Genomic DNA, 22,408 nt, shown 5'->3' on the forward strand with positions numbered 1-22,408 from the left:
TTAAGGATCTTTGGTGTCAAGTTTAAGAACTCTGTCTAGTTCTAGATCTTGAAGATTTCCTCCTACATTTTTTACTAAAAGTTTTATCATTTTATGTTTAAGTCATTGGTCTATTTTGAGTTAGTGTCTATATAATGAATGAGAATTAGGTCAAGGTTCATTTCTTTGCCTTTGGATGTCCACTTGTTCTAGCACCATTCGTTGAAAAGGCTACCTTTCTGCCTTGAGTTGCTTTTGCGTCCTTGTCAAACGTTAGTTGTGTGGGTCTATTTCTGGGTGCTTTATTCTAGTCCATTGATGTATATGTCTGTCTTTCTGCCAATACCACACTGTCTTTATTTATTTATTTATTTATTTATTTATTTATTTTTTGTGAGGAAGATCAGCCCTGAGCTAACATCCTTGCTAATCCCCCTCTTTTTGCTGAGGAAGACCGACTCTGAGCTAACATCTATTGCCAATCCTCCTCTTTTTTTTTCCCCCAAAGCCCCAGTAGATAGTTGTATGTCATAGTTGCACATCCTTGTAGTTGCTGTATGTGTGACGTGGCCTCAGCATGGCCGGAGAAGCGGTGCATCGGTGCGCACCCGGGATCCGAACCCAGGCCGCCAGTAGTGGAGCGTGCGCACTTAACTGCTAAGGCACGGGGCTGGCCCCACACTGTCTTGATTACTGTAGCTATATGATGTCTTGAAATTGGGTAGACTGATTTCTCCTAATTTATTCTTCTTTTTCAAAATTGTTTTAGCTATTTCATTTCCTTTGCCTTTGCATATAAATGTTAGAATAATTTTATCTATGTATGAACAATGTTGCTGAGATTTAGATAGAAATTGCATTAACTCTGTATGTTGGTTTGGGGAGAATTGACATTTTTATTGTGTTGAGTCTTCCAAACCATGAACATGATATATCTGTCCGTTTATTTAGATGTTTTTGGCTTGCTTGCATCAGTGTTGTGTAGTTTTCAGCATATAAGTCCTATACATATTTTGTTAGATTAACACCTGAGAATACGCAAAGAATCAAAGGCTTGAGAAAGCTGAAGTATATAGTGGCATACAGAGGGAGATAGGAGATTCAAGCGGTCAGTAGAGCCAGATTAAAAAGGCCTTGATTAGGAGTTTGGGTTTTTTTAGGCAGTTGGAAGCTGTATGTGATATTGGAGTGGTGTGGCACAATTAGATTTTGGTTTTGTGTGTGTTACTGTAATAGCAGTGAGGATGTAGTTGAGGGGGCAGAGACTTGTAGCAGGGATACAAGTTAGGAGGCTACTGCAATAGTCCAAGTGAGAAATGATGAGATGAGAAGATAATGAGTTCAGTTTTATACATTTGTTTGAATATTTGCAAGCTTTATGAATGTCTTTTAGGAATCTACATAAAGTGTATCAGCTGTATGAGAGTAGGAGTCATGTTTGTTTTTTCTAACAGAAAATACAGTGTTTAAATGCAGGTGTGTGATGGATAAGTGTTTAAGGTATGAATGCATGAATTATATATCTATTAAGCAATTGCAAATATGGGACTAGACTAGAACTTGAGAGACTTGCCTAGAAATAACTAGTGAATGGGTTTTTGGTATATAAATTGTTGATAATTTAATCCACAGAATAAGTGTAAATAATTCAAGGGGAGTGTTTAGAAATAAAGATTAACAGGCTGAATTTGGATCTAAAGGAAAATAAAAATATAAGGGATAAGCAGAAAACTGAAAAGGAGTAGTGGTTGTGGCTTGATGAGTACGGATCCAAGGAAAAACGCTTCAATGAGGAGATGCACACGAGTCATGTTGGAGTAGTGACTACAAAGAACATTTGGATTTAGTGATTGGGCCAGCATTGTTGTTCCCAAGTAAGAGTTTTAGTATAGTGGTTTCTGCAGACAGAAGATAATATAAGAAAGATAATGAGAAGGTAATGTAAGAAATGTGATGATGAAGGAAAAGGAAGGAAGTAGCTTGGGTCTAGGGAAGCTAAGGCTGTTGTTGAGGTGAGTTTGTGACGAGGAGGATACCTGATGGAACAGTCTCCCAGAGTAATTGGGAGGGGAAAGGTTCAATAGAATGGTGAACAAATTTTCCTTTTATGGTAACAGGAACACTGCTATAGATAAATTTAAGGGGAGTTTGTGGGATTTTTGTTTTCTAATTAAAATTTGGTTAATTTTTCTTTTATTTTAGAAGTTAGGGCTGTTAGTGGTATTCATAAATCTTTGTTCTTTCTCAAGGAGAGTTTTGAGATTGTTTTATTTTATTGCCAATTTTTTATGTTTTTTTTTTTTTTTTGGTGAGGAAGATTGGCCCTAAGCTAACATCCATTGCCAATCTTTTTCATTTTGCTTGAGGAGGATTGGCCCTGAGCTAACATCTGTGCCAATCTTACTCTACTTTATATGTGGAATGCTGCCGTAGCAGGGCTTGACGAGTGATGTATGTCAGATCTGAATCCACCAACCTGGGCTGCCAAAGCAGAGCACGCTGAACTTAACCCCTACGCCACCAGGCTGGCCCCATATGTTATTTTTAATCTGAAAATTTTATATGGAGATTCTGGAGAAGGAGAAGGAAAAAGGGAATAAACAGAGTAATAGGGGGCATTTTAGTGGAAAGTTAGAAGGAAGTTATTTCATTTGGGGAAAGAGAATGGGTGGCGAAGACAGAATAGGGATACCATCAGTTAGTTTTCAGGTAGAGTTCGATATCGCAATTTAAGGTCTTTGTAAATTAGCTGATCCTATTGTTCTTCCAAGGCATGCTTTAAAGTAATTTATCTTTGCCTTTCTGGGAATGATCTTATTTGGGCTAATTAACTTAAAAATAATTTAGTAAGCAATGTATTTACTGATGCCCCCATTACAAATAACACGAATAAAACAAAAATATCCTTTATTTATACAGATAGTTTCTATGTTACGTGGGGAGCCCGACATAATTCAGGAACAAAGGCAGCCCCGGGACAGCCATTGCCTCCACATGGAAAACCACTTGGAAAACTAAATTCTGCAGATCTCAAGGATGTTATTAAAAAGGTATAGTATGAATCGTGAATTTGAATTGGGATTTAGTTATGATTATAGTCATTTTAAAAATATTTATTGCAAGCTTTTTGAGGATATGAAGTGAAAGATAATAGACTAGACAAAGCTTGTTCTTATGTTTAGGAATTTAGTTCATTGTGGCAGATCTAACTAGATGCACATGTACTTACACAAATATGTGTGAAATTGCTAAGACACCTGTTGGGAGAAGGTATCTGATGTTGGAAATATTAATGAGGATTAATATTAATTGGGAAATCATCCTAGAGCAGTGGTGTCAAACTTTAGTGAGCATCAGAATCGCTTCGAGAACCAGAAAATATGCTGATTCTTGGGTCTCATCCTGAAGAATTCTGATTCCATAGATGAGGCCCAAAGAATCCAAATTTCTAACAGGCTCCCAGATGATGGTGATACTGCTGGTGCACTGAAACTTTGAGTAGCAATGTCCTAGAGAGTGTTTTTTTTTAAGTTTAATTACAATAAAGAAGAAGAAACAGTATTATATATGATTGCGTTAAAATTAGTATTTATGTTGGAAGTTAGTGTGGATTTTATTTCAAGAAAAAATATTTATGGTCTGATAAACTGATTGGATATTGCAAAGTTTGGGAATGTTGAAAGTTGTTAAGTATATGAAGTCTGGTTGTCTTTTCTCTCTTCCTTCACTTTAGCACGTAGTTGCTGGCAGGGCGGACTACCTGGGTAGGCGTTTGATTCATTCCCAAGCAGTGCATAAGGACAATAGTTCACAAAATAGTTTTTAGGCACTTGGTTTCTTGAGGTTTGGGATTGTTTTATGGTCTGTGCACACTGATTTGGTTTATAACAACTGGTAAAATTCCAGGGGTTTTGAGCTTTTTATTATTAACCTGCTATGTCACACTGCTTTTTATTAGTTGTATTAATGGTATACAAAAGTAACTGATCTTTGTGGACCCTTGAACTTATTTAACATCATACAAGTTTTTCCTTACAAAGTGCCATAGAGCTGGATTACTGGATAGACAAGATGTAGAGTGTGAGATGACATGTAGTTATTTAACCCCTTTTCTAGAGTGCATCAAAAATATAATATCTTAATCTAGATAATTAACATTTTTATTGTGTAATTGGTGCTTATATTAATTATAAAATGTTCTTTTTGATTTTTTAAAAGGGTCTTATTCATTATGGACGAGATAACCAGAATTTAGATATTTTGCTTTTCCAAGAAGTCCTGGAATATATGTCTAGGGTAGACAGAGTGCTGAGTTTTCCTGGAGGTTCGCTTCTGTTAGCAGGGCGCAGTGGTGTGGGTCGTCGGACCATCACTTCCTTAGTCAGTCATATGCATGGAGCAACTCTGTTTTCTCCAAAGATTTCCAGAGGATATGAACTGAAGCAGTTCAAAAATGATCTCAAACATGTGAGTTACAACCTTTTGCTTTATTTTGGTTTTAAGTCACAATTAGTTATTATTCTAAAAGGCTTTAAAGACTTTTAAGTCTCTGATATACAACATAGTGTTTAATTTTGATGATTATTTTCCCCATGATTATTAGAAAATTATATTTTTATGTACAGATAGGAAAAGGTTCTTATAGGATTTCTAGTTCCCATGTACCCCAGATTATGGGATGTTAGATGGACATGAAAGATAAACAAAAGAATGGAATTTATATAGGACATATGTGGGTATCTATAGAAATGATCCTCTGCCTTTTGTTTTAATGTCCTAGCTATAAAATAATTAAAATTTCCCCAAAATAGTATTTGTTCAAGGACTGGATTTACTTTCCAAACTGTATGGCTAAAATTTGATTTTTAATTTTGGTTACTCAAATAAACATATATTATATTATATATATAATATGTAATAATATATATACAATGAATATATATAATAAGTTTAAAAATGACTTAATTTACATACAGAATATGTTTTTACTGTGCCAAAAATATTTAATGGGTACCAAAATATGTTTTCTTATTGTGCAGGTGCTGCATCTTGCAGGTATTGAAGCACAACAGGTAGTTTTACTTCTTGAGGATTACCAGTTTGTACATCCTACATTTTTGGAGATGATCAATAGCCTTTTGTCTTCAGGCAAGTGAATGGTTTCTATTCCAAGAAAATAGAAGTAATAATGTAAAAATTGTTCCAGTAAAATTGTCTTGGGTAAAGTTATGTTTCAGGGAACTTTTGGCATAGCTTTTACTAAGGTGACATGGGGTTAAACATGCTCAGAGCAGGAGAATTGAAAGTCTCATTTTTATAAAACCAAGGGATTGAAGAATTATGTAAAAATGATTATTAACATTGAATATTGGTGAATGTACCGAAAAATTGGCCCTCCTACACTTTTAGTGGGACTGTTATCTGTTATAAACTTTGGGGAAAGTTATCAACCAGTACTTTTTTGAAAAATGTGCCATACCCTTTCATATAGCAATTCTATTAGCAGAATTTTAACTGACAGAAATAAAAGAAATAGGGGCCGCGCCATGGCTTAGCAGTTAAGTGTGCACACTCCGCTACTGGCGGCCTGGGTTCCGATCCTGGGCGCGCACCGATGCACAGCTTGTCCGGCCATGCTGAGGCGGCGTCCCACGTACTAGAAGAATGTGCAACTATGACATACAACTATCTACTGGGGCTTTGGGGAGAAAAAGGGAAAAAAAGGCAGGAGGAGTGGCAATAGATGTAGCTCAGGGCCAGTCTTCCTCAGCAAAAGGAGGAGGATTGGCATGGATGTTAGCTCAGAGCTGATCTTCCTCAAAAAAAAAAAAAAATCTAGGTTGCAGAAATAAAAGAAATAGTATGTAAGGAAATATGTGTAGTTTGTAATAAAAAATTTGATAGACCTCACTGTCCATCATTAGTGGAATGATTGAATAATTATGGTATGGCCTTAGTATGGATATATGAATACAGATATATTCCAGATATATGAGACCTCATATTTCTCAAATAGAGGTATATTCTGTTGTCTCCGAAGCCTCCTGACCTTTTTGGTGGTTTCCTGGGGAGACTGTCTGCAATTTCCCGTATTTCTTCCTTTTCTGAAGAATTTATGAAATTTATTAGACTCTTTTTATAATGAGTAATCACTGTTAGTAGAATTGCTATGAGGTAGCTTAGTTTTAAACTTGCACCAAGAGTATTTTGTTATGCAAGGACAAGTAAATCTTGTTAAAAGCTAGTTTCAACTGTATGAGTTGTTCTGTTGTGGAGACCTGAGGACAAAGTTACAAATGATGCTCGTGTTCAACTCAGTTTTTAATAAATACTTATTTTGTATCATGCTAGGTAGGCTCTGAGATAAAATAATTTTTTCTTTAGAATTCAACAGACTTTGGTTGAAGAAAACATTTAATTTATAATATGAGGTATCTATACTTGAGTGCCCAAATGAGTAGTACAGACGAGGATTCTAGTTAGACAAGTGGTGGGTCGATATTTGTTGAAGAGTTGAGGGGTAATGGCATAGTGAAAGTGGTAGGTCTTGAGCAAGCTTGAAATGTTTGTGGCCTTTTTATAGAATAGCCTTCTTTTGATTTTTAAGGTGCACGTTCCTGCATATTGCTTAAATTGTCACTAGATGGAGACCTTGTTCATGTTGGCTGAGATAAACTAATAATCCAGATACGCAGTTTTTGGCTTTTTGGTTTCATTTTGTGAAAGCAAACATCCAGATAACCATTAACCCAGTAATTATTGTTTTTGCCTTAAGATAAATTGGTCTTTATTATCAAGATATAAATACAAAAATCATAAATAAAGTTAAATTTTAGTAAAGTTAAATTTTGCCAACGTTTTTGGCAAAAAAAAGTATTTGAAAAGTACTTTCAGAGAAAGTACTCAATAGGCCTCTGTCTCTTTTTCCTATTTCAAATTCTTATTCTTTAAGTGTATAGTGTATATGTGGAACTAGCTTTCTTTGCTAAATTTAAGCAATCAAAAGTATCTTGATATGGCTGAACTTTAGAGAAAGACATAGAGCAGATTTATGTGTGCATGTGTTTGAATATGTACAGGCTTGTGGGAGGGGGACTGGGCTGGCATGTCTGAGTTTTGCCTAAAGAAAAGTAGGGATCAGACTATGATTGGCCATACTTGAATGCTGTGCTTTAGATGTGTAGCAAAAGAATTTTCATTTAATCTTATAGTTTCTTGCAAACTATACATATATTGGTTTAACAAATATTCGTTAAACACCTGCTGTGTGCCAGACTGAGTTCTAAATATTGGATTTGTAGTGGTAAACAAGACATGGTTCAGGCTCTCTATCAAATGCTTGTAGTCTTAATCAACTTTGATTTGCCTTTCATCATTCCGTTGCATAATAGCAGGCCATGGATTAGTTCTCCTGATTTCTAGTCCAAGTTCATTAATTCATTCATTCATTCATCTCATAAATATTTATGTCCCAGATACTTTGCTAAGAATACCCCAAAGTTAATATTGAACATGATCAAATATTTATCCTCTGGGAATTCAGAATCTTATTGGGCAGGAAAGGGAAGTAATTCATTCGTTATTAAATGATGTGATAAATGCTAAACAGTGATATCTTCAGACATTATGTGAAAGAGAAAAGAGTGCTTTACCTAGCATTTGGGTAGTCAGGAAAGGCTCATGGGCATAGCAGTTGGCAAAGTCGTGTCTTGAAAGATAAACAGTAATTTTTTGGGAAGATAAGGGGCAGAGGAAGACTGTGGGTATTATGTTTCAGGAAGAAGGAGTATTTCATTGTATTTATGGAACACAAAGAGGTTCACTGAGGCTAGAATACAAAGTCATGTTGGGGAGGGGTGGAGAAGAACCTGAAAAGGCAGATAGATGGCTAGATTATGAACTGTCTTGTATGGCTTTCTTAGGAGTTTAAATTTTATCAAATGAAGGCTACAGATGTAGAGTTTTGAGTGATATAGAGGTGATAGGGTGTGTGTATTTTTGGAAACAGAGATTGAATAAGGGCAGGTTATTTAATACAAAAATAGAAAAAGCATCATGTACGTAAAATGTGTTTTGAATTAGTGTAAAGCAGCTAAAATTCAAAAGAAATGTAACCTTCTTCTGTAGGTGAAGTTCCTGGACTCTATACTCTTGAAGAATTAGAGCCTTTGCTGTTGCCTCTTAAAGATCAGGCTTCACAAGATGGTTTTTTTGGACCAGTCTTCAATTACTTCACATATAGTAAGTGACATGGAATTCATTAATCAATTTAAACTTGGTTCACGTGAAATAAATACCTTTTATTTGCCTTATTTTCTCATTAGATTGCAAAAGTATCTTAAATCTTGGGTCCATTTGGTAATTTATACTTTTTTCTTTTTTATGGAGCTTCTAGAAAATAATACATACGTAGCCTAAAGGCTAACCTATAATGAAAACATATTATCAAAATTTTAGCAAAAGGGAAGGATGAAAGTGTGGTAATATTCTTTGGAATATTTACTTTGCTGCATTTGTTTCCATGTAGTAAACTTAGTGCTTAGTGTCTCCTACCTTAGAGAATTAGGGAATTATTTTGATTGTACCAGACTCTATAATATTTTTTTAAAACTAAACAACTTGTATTATTACAGAAGCAGTTTTATGTGCACTATAGATATCTAAAACTGAATAAGTGAAAAATAAAGCAATAATAACACTATCCAGACATTACTACTACATGGATCTTTTTTTTTCCTAAAAGAACATTTATTATTGATAAAGTAGAGAAAGTTGTTAAAGAGCTACCCTCCCTTCCCTGTCCTTCAAGTTTACAAGGAAATTCTACCACAGCTTTAAGAAACAAATTATCCCAATGCTGTTTTAAACTGTTTTGAAACATAGAAAAGGAAGGAAAGTTTCCAAATTTCCGTTTATGAAGGGAAAATAATGTTGATATTGAAACAGGGAAAAGATATTTCTCCTAAAAGAAAACGAGAGATCAGTTTTGCTTGTGAATTTTGAAACAAAAATCCTTGAAGAAAAAATTATAAAATAGAATCCAGTATCACATTTGAAAAGGAACATACAAAACAGCAATATAGCATATATACTTTTCTTCATGAATATCCTCTGGATCTTTTTTCTTAGCATGAACACACACACACACACAGACATGTAGTTTTTAACAAAGATAAAAATTATACTGTAATACTGTTTCATAGCTTGTTCTTTTTAATAAATAGCTCCTACCATTCCGTTTCAGAAAATTTTAATCTCATAAAACAAGACCATATATAGGTCTTGTTATAAAACATATATAGGTCTTGTAATAAAACAAGACCATATATAGGTCCCAATTATTATTGTTATAGTAATTCATGATTATAATTTTCTTATCTATTTTTTAGGAATTCAGCAAAACTTGCATATTGTCTTGATAATGGATTCTGCAAATTTAAACTTCATAATAAACTGTGAGAGTAATCCAGCTTTACATAAGAAATGCCAGGTGTTGTGGATGGAGGGTTGGTCAGATAGCAGTATGAAGAAAGTAAGTTTAACATTTAAATATGGAAATTAAAAAATAAGCATATTTTCTTTGTGAAGTTATTGATTTTTCACAACTTCCCTTTTGTGTTTGTTCTATTACCTTAATTATGACACTGAGTATCTCTTGTATATTTGAACGTAACTATTTCCTTCATACTCTTGAATAATAGTTGAGTATAGAATTTGAGGTTGAAGATTGTGTTCTTAATTAAGGACCACAGAGATATTTATTGTACTTAAAATTTTTATGCATTTCATTAACTAGCCCATCATAGGCTAATTTGTAATAAGAACATCACAGCAATAATTTAGCAATTTTTATTTATTTATTTATTTGTTTGTTTATTTTTGTGAGGAGATCAGCCCTGTGCTAACATCTGCCAATCCTCCTCTTTTTTTGCTGAGGAAGACTGGCCCTGGGCTAACATCTGTGCCCATCCTCCTCTACTTTATATGGGACGCCGCCATGGCATGGCTCGCCAAGCAGTGTGTCGGTGCGCGTCCGGGATCTGAACCAGCGAACCCTGGGCCACTGCAGCGGAGCATGCACACTTAACCGCTTGCACCACCGGGCCCGGCCCCAGCAATTTTTTAAATAAAAAAATTTTAAGTCCTTTTTAAAAAATCTAGGGGCTGGCCCAGTGACATAGTGGTTAAGTTTGTGCGCTCCGCTTCGGTAGCCTGGAGTTTGCAGGTTCGGATCCCGGGCACAGACTGACACACTGCTTATCAAGCCATGCTGTGGCGGCATCCCATATAAAGTAGAAGAAGATGGACACAGATGTTAGCTCAGGGCCAGTCTTCCTCAGCAAAAGGAGGAGGATTGGCAACAGATGTTAGCTCAGAGCTAAAACAAACAAACAAATTCTATCATTGCTATACTATCTGTTTGGAGGATGAGTTTAAAGTGTGAACTCGTAGCACTGTCTTAACTGGAAGCCTCTTGTATTGTTTTGTTTGAATAAATGATAATTTGCAATATTGTCTCTGAATGATATTTTCATATTCTCAAGCATTCATTTCTTTATGTTTATATAATTAAAGTAGAGACTAATGCCTATCATGATTCAGAGGATGGTGTATAATTTGGGATAACAGACAAGATTTTGCAGATGTGGTGATATTTTAGATAGATTTCAGTAAGTTGATAAAGGAGAGGAAAGTTATTGTAGTCTGAGGAGGCCGCGTGAACTAGAGGCGTTCATTAAGAAGTAGTAATTGGGTGCTTATATGTGCCACTATTCTATATGTTGAGGATATAGCAGAGAAAAAACAGACAAAAGTCCCTGCCCTCATAAAATTTACATTCTTTTGGGTGTTCTCTGGGGGCAGATCTTTCTAGGTGAAGATCCTGAGATGAGAGCATGCCTGGTGATTTTGAGGATCAGCAAGAAGCCAGTTCATCTGTAACAGAGTGATGAAGGGGGAGAGTAGTTGGAGATGAGGTCAGGGGAGTAAGAGGAGAACGGTTAGAGTGGGACTTCACAAGCCATTATAAGGATTTTAGCTTTTCCTGGGAACAAGTAAGAGAGCCTTGGGAGGCTTTTGAGCAAAACTGTTGTAATGTTTTAATGGGATTACTGTGGCTTCTGGGTTGAAAACAGACTATAGAGGGCAGAACTCAAAGCTGTTACAAAGCTGTTGTGATAATCCAGGTGAGAGAAAAGGATGGCTTGCATTAGGGATGTAGTGGTGGAGGTGGTGAGAAGTGATTGGATTCTGGATGTATTTTGCAGTAAATAAAACAGAATTTACTGACTGATTGTAGCATGTGTAAGACAAAGTGAGTCAAGAACACTTCCAAGTATGTTGGCTGGAGCACCTGGAAGGATGGACTAAACTGTCAGCTGAAAAGGGGGAGACTGAGAAGAGCATTTTGAGAGGAGAATATGAGGCTTTTGGTTTTCAATGTGTTAAAAAAGAGATGTCAGACATCCAAGTTTCAGAAGTTGAGAAGACAGTTGGATATATGAGTCTGGAGTTCAGGGAAAAGAAAGATCAGGCATAAGGATAAAAATTTGGGAGTTATCGGATTTTAGTGGTATTTAAAGCTGTGAGAATGAATGATGTTGCCAAAGGAGTGAGTGTTGACAAAAGAGGGAAGAGATCCAAGGACTGAACCCTGGGGCACTTCAACATTAAGAAGCTGAGATGAAGGGGAGGAACCAGCAAAGGATACTGAGAAGGAGCTGCAGGGGAAATAGGACGAAAACCAGGAGAATGTGAAGACCAGCAAAGCTGAGAAGCCAAACTAGGACAGCATTTCAAAGGAGTAAGGAATGATGAACTATGACACATGAAAGTAGATGAGGCCTGGGAATTGATTATTGGATTTAGCAACATGGAGGTCATTGGTGACTTTGATAAAGCAGTTTCAGTTAGTAATCCGAAAAGCCATGTTGGAACATGTTTCAGAAAGAGGGAGAAGAGAGGATTGAAGAGAGTGAGTATGGTCACCTCTTTTGAGGAATTTTGTTTAAAGTGGAAGAGAGAAATGGATCAGTAACTGGAGGAAGTGGCAATAAAAATAGTGTTTTCTTTTGTTTTTAATTTTAAGATGGGACGAACTATAGCATGTTTATATGCTGTTGGGGATGCAAAAAGGAAGTAAAAAAATATGTTACTGGAAAGAGAGGGAAAAATTGGGTAGTGGACAGCATATGGATCTAATGCACAAATGAAAGGATTAAGGCTTGGCCTTTACTTGGAGAATGGAAGCATCATCCATAATAACAGGAAAGAAAGCAGAGTATAGGGGCACAGGTCCACGTAGGTGGGCAGGTGTGGTATTGTAAAGTTTCAGACACCTGATTGTTTCTATTTTCTCAGTGAAATAGGAGGTAAGATTATCAGTTCAGAGAAAAGTAGAGGGAAGAGATTTTGGAGTCTTGAAGAGATACAAGAGGATATGCAAAATAGTAGTTTGGAAGAGTGAAAGAGTGAAAGATTTAGAGGAATGGAGTATGATAGGTAGCATTAAAAGTTCTCTTGAGGGGCTGGTCCGGTGGCGCCAGTGGTTAAGTGTGCGCACTCTGCTGCGGCGGCCTGGGGTTCACCGATTCGGATCCTGGGCGTGCACCGACGCACTGCTTGTCGAGCCATGCTGTGGCGGCGTCCCATATAAAGTAGAGGAAGATGGGCATGGATGTTAGCCCAGGGCCAGTCTTCTTCAGCAAAAAGGGGAGGATTGGCAGATGTTAGCTCAGGGCCGATCTTACTCACAAAAAAAAAAAAAAAAAGTTCTCTTGAGGTTAGTGATCATGAAGTTCAGTTGAGGCCAATCAGCATTGTTGTGTGTTTTTTCTCTAGTCTCATGTTCACTCACAGGTGCAGACCTGCAATAGGTGGTGACTTGCATTTAACCAGGGTTGGGGCTTTGCTAGTCAAGTATGACAAAGCAAGTGAGGGCCAAGGGAGTCGAGAAATTGTGATAAGAAGATGGTGAATGACAGTGCAAAAGATTGTAGGTCTTAGTGGGGCCTTAGGATTATCGACATGGCAAAGGGAATGAGCTTGGAAGATAGGAGTGTAGTGATAGAAGAGTGAGATGTTTGAAAGTGAGATTATGGAATGATTTCAGTTATTGTTAATGACGAGGTCTCAGGATATGGCTGTTTGAGGTGGGGGTGAGTGGCTGAGAAAAAGGTGGTGGATAAGGTAACAGAAAAAGGAATTCAAGGAATTGAGAGATGAGGGTAATAATAGGAATTAATAGTGTTAATATACTCATTCAACTCTTTTTAGAAAGTGCCATTGTCTCCAAGGAGGGAAGGTGGAGGCAAAGGGAAAGGTGGGCGAATCCAGACAGGGAAATTTTGCTAATGTAGGATATTGTTTAGGGATAGACTTTTTATTTTTTTTCCTCAGCTTTATTCAGGTATAATTGACAAATAAAAATTGTATTTATTTAAGGTGTACCACATGATGTTTTGATATATGTATATGTTGTGATATGTTTACCACAATCAAGCTAATTAACAGTAAGGGATAAACTATTTTAAAGAAAGTGAGTTCCAAAGAAACAAATTTCCATTGATTTAAAAGTATAAATTTCAAGTATTCTCACGGAGGCTTAAGTGTTTTGTCGGAAATCAGTGAAGGTGTTTGAGACAAAAACATGCTCTCTAGCTTAAGACCCAAGGCGTTTTCAAACTCTCCATTAGTTAAGGGATCTTTTGCTTACATTTTATTCGTTCTGAGAAATTCAGAATATTACTTTTTGATCTAATTACCTGGCTTACTTGTGCTTCCTCTTGCTATTAATGTTAGCTGTGTCACATGAGAGAAGTTGAAGCTTTTTGGCTTAATTTTAAAATTTCAGAGTTCTACTACTTGAATTATTTTTCTCAGAAAACTAAGTTTTCTTGTGTGTTTATTTTTAAATAGTACTCATAAGATTATCATATTTTCTGTAATAACAATAATGTCTGTTTATGAAACTTTTTCTTATTTGCGGTAATGGCAAAAACCTAGTTATAGCTAGACAATAGATGGTTTTTAGAATTATCGCTTATGAAATTGTTACTTAGCAATTATGAAATTATTTTCAATTACTTTTAGTTATTTTTTATTCAAGAAAGCTAAGAATCTTTGCTATCCCGTTATGCCATGAAGGCATTTTATTAGTTTGATGCCAAATAAAACATTTAATTTTTATTATTGTATGATTTTAAATGGCATTTGTGATTACTTTCTAATTCAATCCAAATTGTAATTTCCTTCATTTCATATAGTCTCATCACTTTTCAGTGAGATGTTGGAGCTTTTCCCTATTTGTCATTAATTTGGAATCAATTAATTGTTGATATATGTCAAAATCTTGTCTAAGAAATAATGTCTTCTAAAGAAGGCTACGTTAATTTTTTCTCTTAGTCTGGAAAGAATCCTAGAAGAAAAGTGCAATTGCTACTTTTTTGTGTGTTAAAGATTTTCAACCCCTGATTCTGGATTATTTAAACTTTTTCATAGTGAATTGAGATTTAAAGAAATGCTCTTCCTGTTTTAGATACCGGAAATGTTATTCAGTGACACAGGTGGTGAAGAAAAATGCAGTGACAAAAAAAGAAAAGAAGAAAAGAAAAAAAATTCAGGTAGTGTTTTGATGAAATTGATTTTATCTGATTTTCATTTGTGAAGTAATTGCTGTTTTCTAATGTTATAGATCCATTAAAGGTTCCCAGTGATTATGAATTTGAATAATGCTAAACAAAGTTAGATTTCTTTTGATGCAAACTGCACTTTGAAGCCCTCTTTATTTTTAAACTAATGTTTATGTCATTTCATGTATGACCTAACAGAATATCTACTGTTTGAATTTAAGAAATTAAAAAATTATATTTTTGACCCAAATGATCTAAAGGGCCTACTTATATTGCTTAGGGTCTTTGACTAGTAGCCTAAACTTTTCATATTAGTTTATCATTTAGATATGTCATAGCACTCAACTCATACATGAAAACGTTTTATGATATTCTTTGTGTATGGTCATAATATTCTCTTAACTCTGATATTCTCATTATTTTCTCAAGTTCCAAATTAATTTTGAATGTAGTGTTTATTTTTCTTTTAGACCATAGCATATTCATTCATTTATTTATCTAACCATCTAATCATCAAATATTGATTGAACTTGTTTTATATTAGGTACTGAGCTGGGTACTAGAGATGTCTTAGGAACTCGTAGTCTAGTAATAGCAAGAATTATGTTATATATAAACCTAAATCTCTGATATAGCAAAATGAGTGATGGTAGAATTTTATATGAAGTGCATTGGAAAGTGAAACCTCTAACTGGCAAATATTATAGGAAATGGACATTGCCCAGACAGGCAATTTGGGGACGGGTATTCTGGTTAGAGTGACTAGCATGGAAAAGGCTTGGAGAAATAAAATAGGCATTTTTATGAAACATTAAATAGCCTAAAGAGTTGAAACATAGAATGTATAAATAGTAGAGTACTAGATGAAGAGGGAAAGGTAGGCAGGGTCAGGTAATGAAGAGCCTTCCATGTCATGCTAAGAAATTTGGATTCTAACTTGTGGGTGATCTGGGGTAATTGGGAAATTTTAGTAGAGATGTAACCAGAGTCTTGTTTTAGAAACAGAAATCTCTGGATCCATTCCTTTCTTCAGTTATTGGAAAATAGATTGATGCAGCTCGGAGAAACAGAAGGCAATTAGACCACTGTAGAAGGTTATTGCAGTAACCTAAGAGGAAAGAATGGGCTTGGGGAGATATTAGGAGGTAGCCTAAAGGGGACTTGGTTATGTAATGGCTGTGGCATATAAGGAAGAAGGAGTCAAGGATGTTTCTTAGGGTTCTGGCTTAGAAAACTCGTTACAAATTGATTTTATAAATCAAGTGGGGAATACAGAGGGAAATAGATTGAGGTGATGAGAGGAAGATGATCATGTGTTTGGTCATGGATATGTTGAATCTAATGTGAACTTATTCTTAATTTTTTGGCTTTTGAAGTCCTGTTTCTCCCTGTGTCAAATGGGAGTGGATTGGTGTTGTATGGTTTGGTATCTCTTTTTCAATCAAGCAGCTTTTATTGAGCATACTTCTGGATTATGTGTATTATGTAGTTCCGGTTAATTTATATGTTATGACACCTGGAGATTTATCTTTCTTGTAGCAATAAAAGTGTTCAGGGGAAATGTATAACAGTGGAAGGATAGAGACCACTGAAATTAAATAATTCAAAATTCATAAGGAAAATGGGAGCTGTGAATAGATGTTTGGGAATGCCTAAAGCATTTTAAGCAAAGCACTTTAAGCAAAGATGAGATCTCAAATTTATAGTTATATAGGTAGAAATATCTGGTATGAAATAAATATAGTTAAGATTATTTTCTCTAATTCTTACTGGATCATGCATATAATAAGTCATTTTTGTTTTCTATCTCTTTCTAGTTGATCCTGATTTTCTAAAATCATTTTTATTAATTCATGAATCTTGTAAAGCATATGGTGCTACACCAAGCCGATATATGACCTTTTTACATGTGTATTCTGCCATTAGTAGCAGCAAGAAAAAGGAATTACTAAAAAGACAAAGTCATTTGCAGGTACAATGTTGATAATCTTGAATTATTTTACCTATATACTGAGAACAAGGATTATGTACATGGCAATCCATGTTGCCTGTGGCATATATTTAGTATAAATAAATATTATACTATATTAAATGCTTTAAAACAGTCTCACTTACCTACCTGTATTGCCCACTAGATTATAGTAATGGTGTTGTGGGGGTTTTTTTGATTCAGTAATTATTCTTTTTTTTCACTGGATGGTATTTATATGCTTTTGATAGCCTGTGGTGCTGTCTTTAAAAGTCTCTTTTACATGAAAACATTTTTAGAATTTCAGAAATGCCTATTATTAATTAAAACATAATATCCAAGATTATGCTTTATAATACCTTTAAAATTAAATTTTATGAAGTAATTTTCTTATCCATGTCATTTCACTTAGTACATTCTGAACAGTTTTCTTTCTATATTTCTCTAATTAGAGAGCTTAAACTTAAAAGTGGCATTAAAATGCCATCCTCATAAGTTTTCAGAGAGCCTTTCCTCTCCAAAGTTCTAGCTTCTCTTTGTTGGTGTAATAAACTAGGATCCATCTTAATTGGCAAAGTTATCTTTATTCTTCTTTCTGTTGATTCGTTTTTGTTTATATTAAGCCACTAACAATACAGGCTTTGGGAGGGTTAATTTCATGATTTAGTTCTTTATGGTGCTGTGGGTAAATTACTTAAACTTGCTGAGTTGCAGCTTAATTGAGGAAGTGGTAGTTGTGTATGAGTGTATTAGATAAAATATGTATGTAAAGAACCAGCATGATGGCTGTCCTCTATGTTGGGTGCTCAGTAAATATTGGTTACATTCCTTTTTGCCATTACTATCTCTCCAAATCTTCTGATTTGTTAAATGACAAAAACCCAACTCATATTGTAGAAGAGATGGAATATTTTTCATGTCCATTCCTTAGATTATTCATGGGCAGTGGGATGGGGCACCATAATTACCAGTCCAGGCTCAAATAACCATCCAAAGAATAGGTAAGGCATTTTGAATGATAGCCCATCAGAACCATATGTGAGGCAGTCTCTTATAAAAAGGTACTTGGCAGACAACACCAAATCATGTCCAATATAAGAAGCGTGGCCCTTGAGTCCTTTTACCTACTCAGTGAGACTAAAGAGTGGAAAAGGTTCACTGAGTTTTTTTCTTGTTTTCTATTTTCTCTCCCATCCAATGCAATGGGTAAAAACTCCAGTGTTTAAACTATCAAGTATGTGTGTTGATCTGTCCAGCTTTAGTGTGATGCTTTAAAATCTGTTTTTCTTTTAAGCCTGTGTAGAGTCTTTTACTACATCTTGATGGGTATATAGTTGAATAAGTCACTATAATTAGCAATAAGAAAAAAACCTAAGTCCACTTGCAAATGTCTTATATGCACATATTTACATTTTTGCCTGATTCTTTCTTATAGGCTTTATTTACTATGTGTGTACAAAATTCCTTTTTTTGTAATATTACCAATCAATATTTTATTGATGTAGGCTGGTGTATCTAAACTAAACGAAGCTAAAGCTCTTGTAGATGAACTGAACAGAAAAGCTGGAGAACAAAGTGTATTACTTAAAACTAAGCAAGATGAAGCAGATGCTGCCCTTCAAGAGATCACAGTGTCAATGCAGGTAAGGTTAAGAGTGAGCACAAAACTACAAGCAATAGGGAGACATTTATGCCTGACTGTTAATCAGTGTGAGAAATAACATTTTTATTTATGTAAATTAAAAAAAATATTGCCTGTCTTTGCTGAGTCAGCCTGATGGGTATTATGTACTTGAGATTTTGTGGTAGAGAGTGGTATTTGCATATATTGTTTTAAAATCATAACTATATTCTCCTCCATTCACCATATACTAATTTATCTAAACCCTATAAATATAAAAATATAAACATTTTGAATTGGTATAGATTTGTCTCTTAAGTGATTTTGTTTGTTTACCCTCTGCTAGTTAAGTTGATATTTCCTTTTATGTTTCTTAAAATTATCTCCCTCAGGCTTCAAGGCTTTTCCCTGCCTTTAATATTCTCAAGATTTACAAAATAAGTCTTTGTTCATTCTATTTTTACTTTCATGATATTTTTATATTTTTATTGTATTCCCTTTTTGCCATTGCCTTTCTTTTGTTGAACCCTTTCAAAGGAGATTTCTCCCAGTTCTTTCTTTGCCCAGGTAGTCTTTTATGTCTGCATGCCCTCTCAGGGTACTCTTGCCCATTACCTTACTTTTTACTAACAACTACATACTGACGAACACCAAATGCATCATTTTCGGCCTTCAACCCTCATCCCTCTTCCGAGCTTCAGACTCAAATATCCAATAATCTCTTAGACATGTCTTCTTGGAAGTCTCACGAGCATTGCAATTTGAAACACATTCAAAACTGAATTCATAATTTTCCTCTCCTGCATTCCTTTCCTCAGGTTATAGTACTACAATATAGCTAATTATTCAATACAGAACTTATAACTTATATTAGACTTTTGCTCCCTCAATCCTTATATCTAGTGAATCGTTAAATTCTGTTAATTTTACCTCCTTGATTATGTATCAAATATGTTTCCCCATCTCCATGTTGGTGACTTTAACCTTACTTTAAGTCTAATGCCTCTTTTATTTAAATTAACTTCAATATTTATGAGACTAGTATTTATATATCACAATAAAAGTAAATGGTGCAAAAAGTCTTAAAAATAATAAAGTTGGAGGGCTTATGATTTAAAGCCTTACTGTAAAGCTACAGTAATCAAGGCAGTGTGATATTGGTGTAGTGATAGACATATAGATCATGGAACACTATGGAGACCAGAAATAGACTTACACATACATGGCCAATTGATTTTATACAAAAATGCCAATTAAATGGAGAAAGGATAGTCCTTTAAAAAAATGGTGCTGGAATGTTTGGATGTCCATGTAGAGACCTTTACCTTACAACTTATATGAAATTAACTTGATATGGATCATAGATCTAATTGTACAGCATAAACTTATAAAACTTTGGAAGAAAACAAAGGAGAAAATCTTTATGATGTTGAATAAGGCAAAGATTTCTTAGATGTCATACTAAAATAGAAGAAAAAATTGATAAATTGGATTTCATCAAAATTAAAAACTTCTGCCCTTTGAAATAAATTCTGAAGAAAATGAAAAGACAAGTCACAGACTGGAGAAATTATTTACAAAACATATATATCTGATAAATGACTTGTATCCAGAATATATAGAAACTATTACAACTCAATAATAATAAAACAAACAATCCAGTTTCAAAATGGGCAAGAGATTTGAACGTATCTTCCATGAAAAGAATACATATAGAAGGCCAGTAAATAGATGAAAAGATGCTCAACATCATTAGTTATCAAGAAAGTAATCCCCTTGTTTTCAGTATGAGGCCTCATCTTAGTCCTTAGCTGTGCCTGGTAATCCCATCCAGAGCTTCTCTGAAAAGTAACCTTTTCTCCAGTCTTCTGTTAGTCAGGAAGGGGAGTGGTATGACTCTATGAACTGCATATTTAAAATTTTTTTCTTAATATTCTTTCGAGACTTCAAAAAACATCAGCTATTCTGTAATTTTCTTCAGCCGCCTAAAGCATCCTCTCATAGAGCCTTCCAACTTGTTTCATTCTGAACTGGATGCCTCTTTGCCTGGTCACAGCTGCTATCCTGAGATCATTCTTCATCATCATCTGGTCTACTCCCTTATTTCTGTGGAGTCTATCCCCGAAAGCTTCTTGAGAAAGCTTATATGTGGGAGATAAACTTTGAGATCACACGTTTATGAACCTTCTGCTCTGTCCTTGGTTGATTATTTGGTGCTGGGAATAGTTTTCTAGGTTGGAATATATTTTCTTCAGGACATTGATGGAATTGTTTCATTTTCTTCTAGCTTCTGTCATTGTGATTAAAACACTCAAAAACTATTTTAATTCCTGATCCTTTTGAGATAACCTGTTTTTTTCCCTCTCTTGAAATATTTTAGTTCTTTGTTTTCATTGTTCTGAAAGTTATGATCTGCCTTGGTTTAGGTTTATTTTCATTCACTGTGAGTTCTTGCCACCTGAAAACTTATCTCCTTCATTTCTGGGAAATTTCCTTCAATTATTCTGTTGATAATTCCTTTCCCTCCATTTCTTTGTTCTCACTTTTTGGAATTCTTATTATTTGGACTTTGGGCTTCCTGGTCTGGTTCTCTAATTTTCTTACCTTTTTTTCTTCTCTTTTTGCTGTACTTTCTTCAAAATTTCCTCGACTTTATTTTCTAGTTCTCCTATTGAGTTTTTCATTTCTGTTTTCATATTATTTCTCAGGAGATTTTTTTAACCTCTAAATATTTCTTTTTGGCAGTGTCTTTTTTGTTGTTTGTTTCATTGTTGCAGTATCTCCACTTAGCTCTCAGAGGATATTTTATGAAATTTTATTTTTCTCAAATGTATTTTATTATTTATTTTTTCTTGCTTGGTTACTTTATTCTCACTTATTCACAAAAGAAACTTGCCTTTTACGTCTGGTCATCTTCATTGGAAATCTGAGTAGGAAGGGGAGTTATGTATTGTGAGCTTCATAAGAGGATTGTCCAGACTGGTTTGAATGACATAATCAAAAGAAGATTTCACCTGATATGTCAAAATAAATCTATTGGCATATGGGAAATTTTCAAAAGCAGTAACATTTCCAGATAATTCATGGTTATGTACACATTCAGTGTTTCCAGGATAATTTTATTGAGTACCTGACCTGGTAAGTAATATATCAGAAAATCAAATGTAATTTTCATACTGTAAAACTTTAGCATAATTTTTTTCTCAAGGCATTTTGGAACCAAATTAATATGCATATTTATTTAAAGCAGCCAGCCATTTTTATTGTTAAAAAATATTTGTCAAAAACTTTTTACCTTTGAAGAGTAGTTTGAAATATGAAAAAAGTTGAAAGTTACATAAAGGATAATACTGTTGATGATTGTATATTTACCAAAGGAAATATTCAGCACTGTGAGTGCCTGTGTACTCTCCAACTAGTGAACATTAGTAATATACGTTGACTACTATGCTGTTCTTTCTCTAGGTTGTTCTGAGAAGAGATTTTTCTAAGACCATAGCTAATTGTGTTGCCTAGCAGAGACTCAGAAGAATAACTCTGCATCTCAAATTATAAGTTAATAATTTTTCTTAATTATAGATAGCAGACATTTATGTTATTTTGTAAAAAAGGTACAATCTGTTGAGACAGCTTACATACAAACCATGCGACTTCTAAAGCTTGCAGGTCTGGGTTTGTGACATAAGGAAAGTACAAACTAAATGCTATAAGAATGCAGAATAGGCTTAACTTCCAATTGGAATAGCAAGTTAATAAAAGAAGGAACACATAAGCGGAGCCTTTAAGGAAGATTTTGATGAGTGGAGATGGAGAAAATAACTTTCCCGATTGAGGAGTGATAGTAGAGATAAAAAGGTAGAAATGCTCGTGGAATATGGGAAATTCCAGTTGAGCTGGTTTATAAGGTACCCGAAGGTCAGAGTGGGATATAAGGAAAAGTTGATTCGTTCAGTGATTCTCAATTTTGGCTATAGATTGGAACCACCTAAGATGTCTTTAAAATTTCTGTGCCCTAGCTACACTCACATTAAGTATATCAAATATTTGGCAATAGCGCACAAGCCATTAAGTTTTTAAGCTCCCTGAATGATTCTAATATGGTTGAGAAACACTGTTGTAAGGACTCTTGAAAGGTTTCTTGACAAATTTCCTCTTTGGTTTTTCAATTAGTATAAATAACCCAAATATAAACATTCGTAATATTCAAGC

The 22,408-nt window shown here is 34.8% G+C and overlaps 1 protein-coding gene across 2 annotated transcripts in view; it reads left to right on the forward strand.

Annotated features, from left to right (window-relative positions):
* The window catches only part of DYNC2H1 (dynein cytoplasmic 2 heavy chain 1), a 293,258-nt gene that overhangs the window by 74,807 nt on the left and 196,043 nt on the right, over positions 1 to 22,408 (forward strand). For both annotated transcript variants that reach the window (XM_087433636.1, XM_004427391.3), the window contains exons 48-55: positions 2,899 to 3,029; positions 4,198 to 4,446; positions 5,019 to 5,127; positions 8,107 to 8,220; positions 9,369 to 9,511; positions 14,516 to 14,600; positions 16,427 to 16,581; positions 18,084 to 18,221. In XM_087433636.1, the coding sequence (XP_087289762.1) occupies positions 2,899 to 3,029; positions 4,198 to 4,446; positions 5,019 to 5,127; positions 8,107 to 8,220; positions 9,369 to 9,511; positions 14,516 to 14,600; positions 16,427 to 16,581; positions 18,084 to 18,221 (1,124 nt within the window). The remainder of the gene's footprint in view (positions 1 to 2,898; positions 3,030 to 4,197; positions 4,447 to 5,018; positions 5,128 to 8,106; positions 8,221 to 9,368; positions 9,512 to 14,515; positions 14,601 to 16,426; positions 16,582 to 18,083; positions 18,222 to 22,408) is intronic.

This window comes from Ceratotherium simum, chromosome 7, assembly GCF_057802395.1.
Source record: "Ceratotherium simum simum isolate JZ-2026a chromosome 7, ASM5780239v1, whole genome shotgun sequence".
NCBI classification, from domain to species: domain Eukaryota; kingdom Metazoa; phylum Chordata; class Mammalia; order Perissodactyla; family Rhinocerotidae; genus Ceratotherium; species Ceratotherium simum.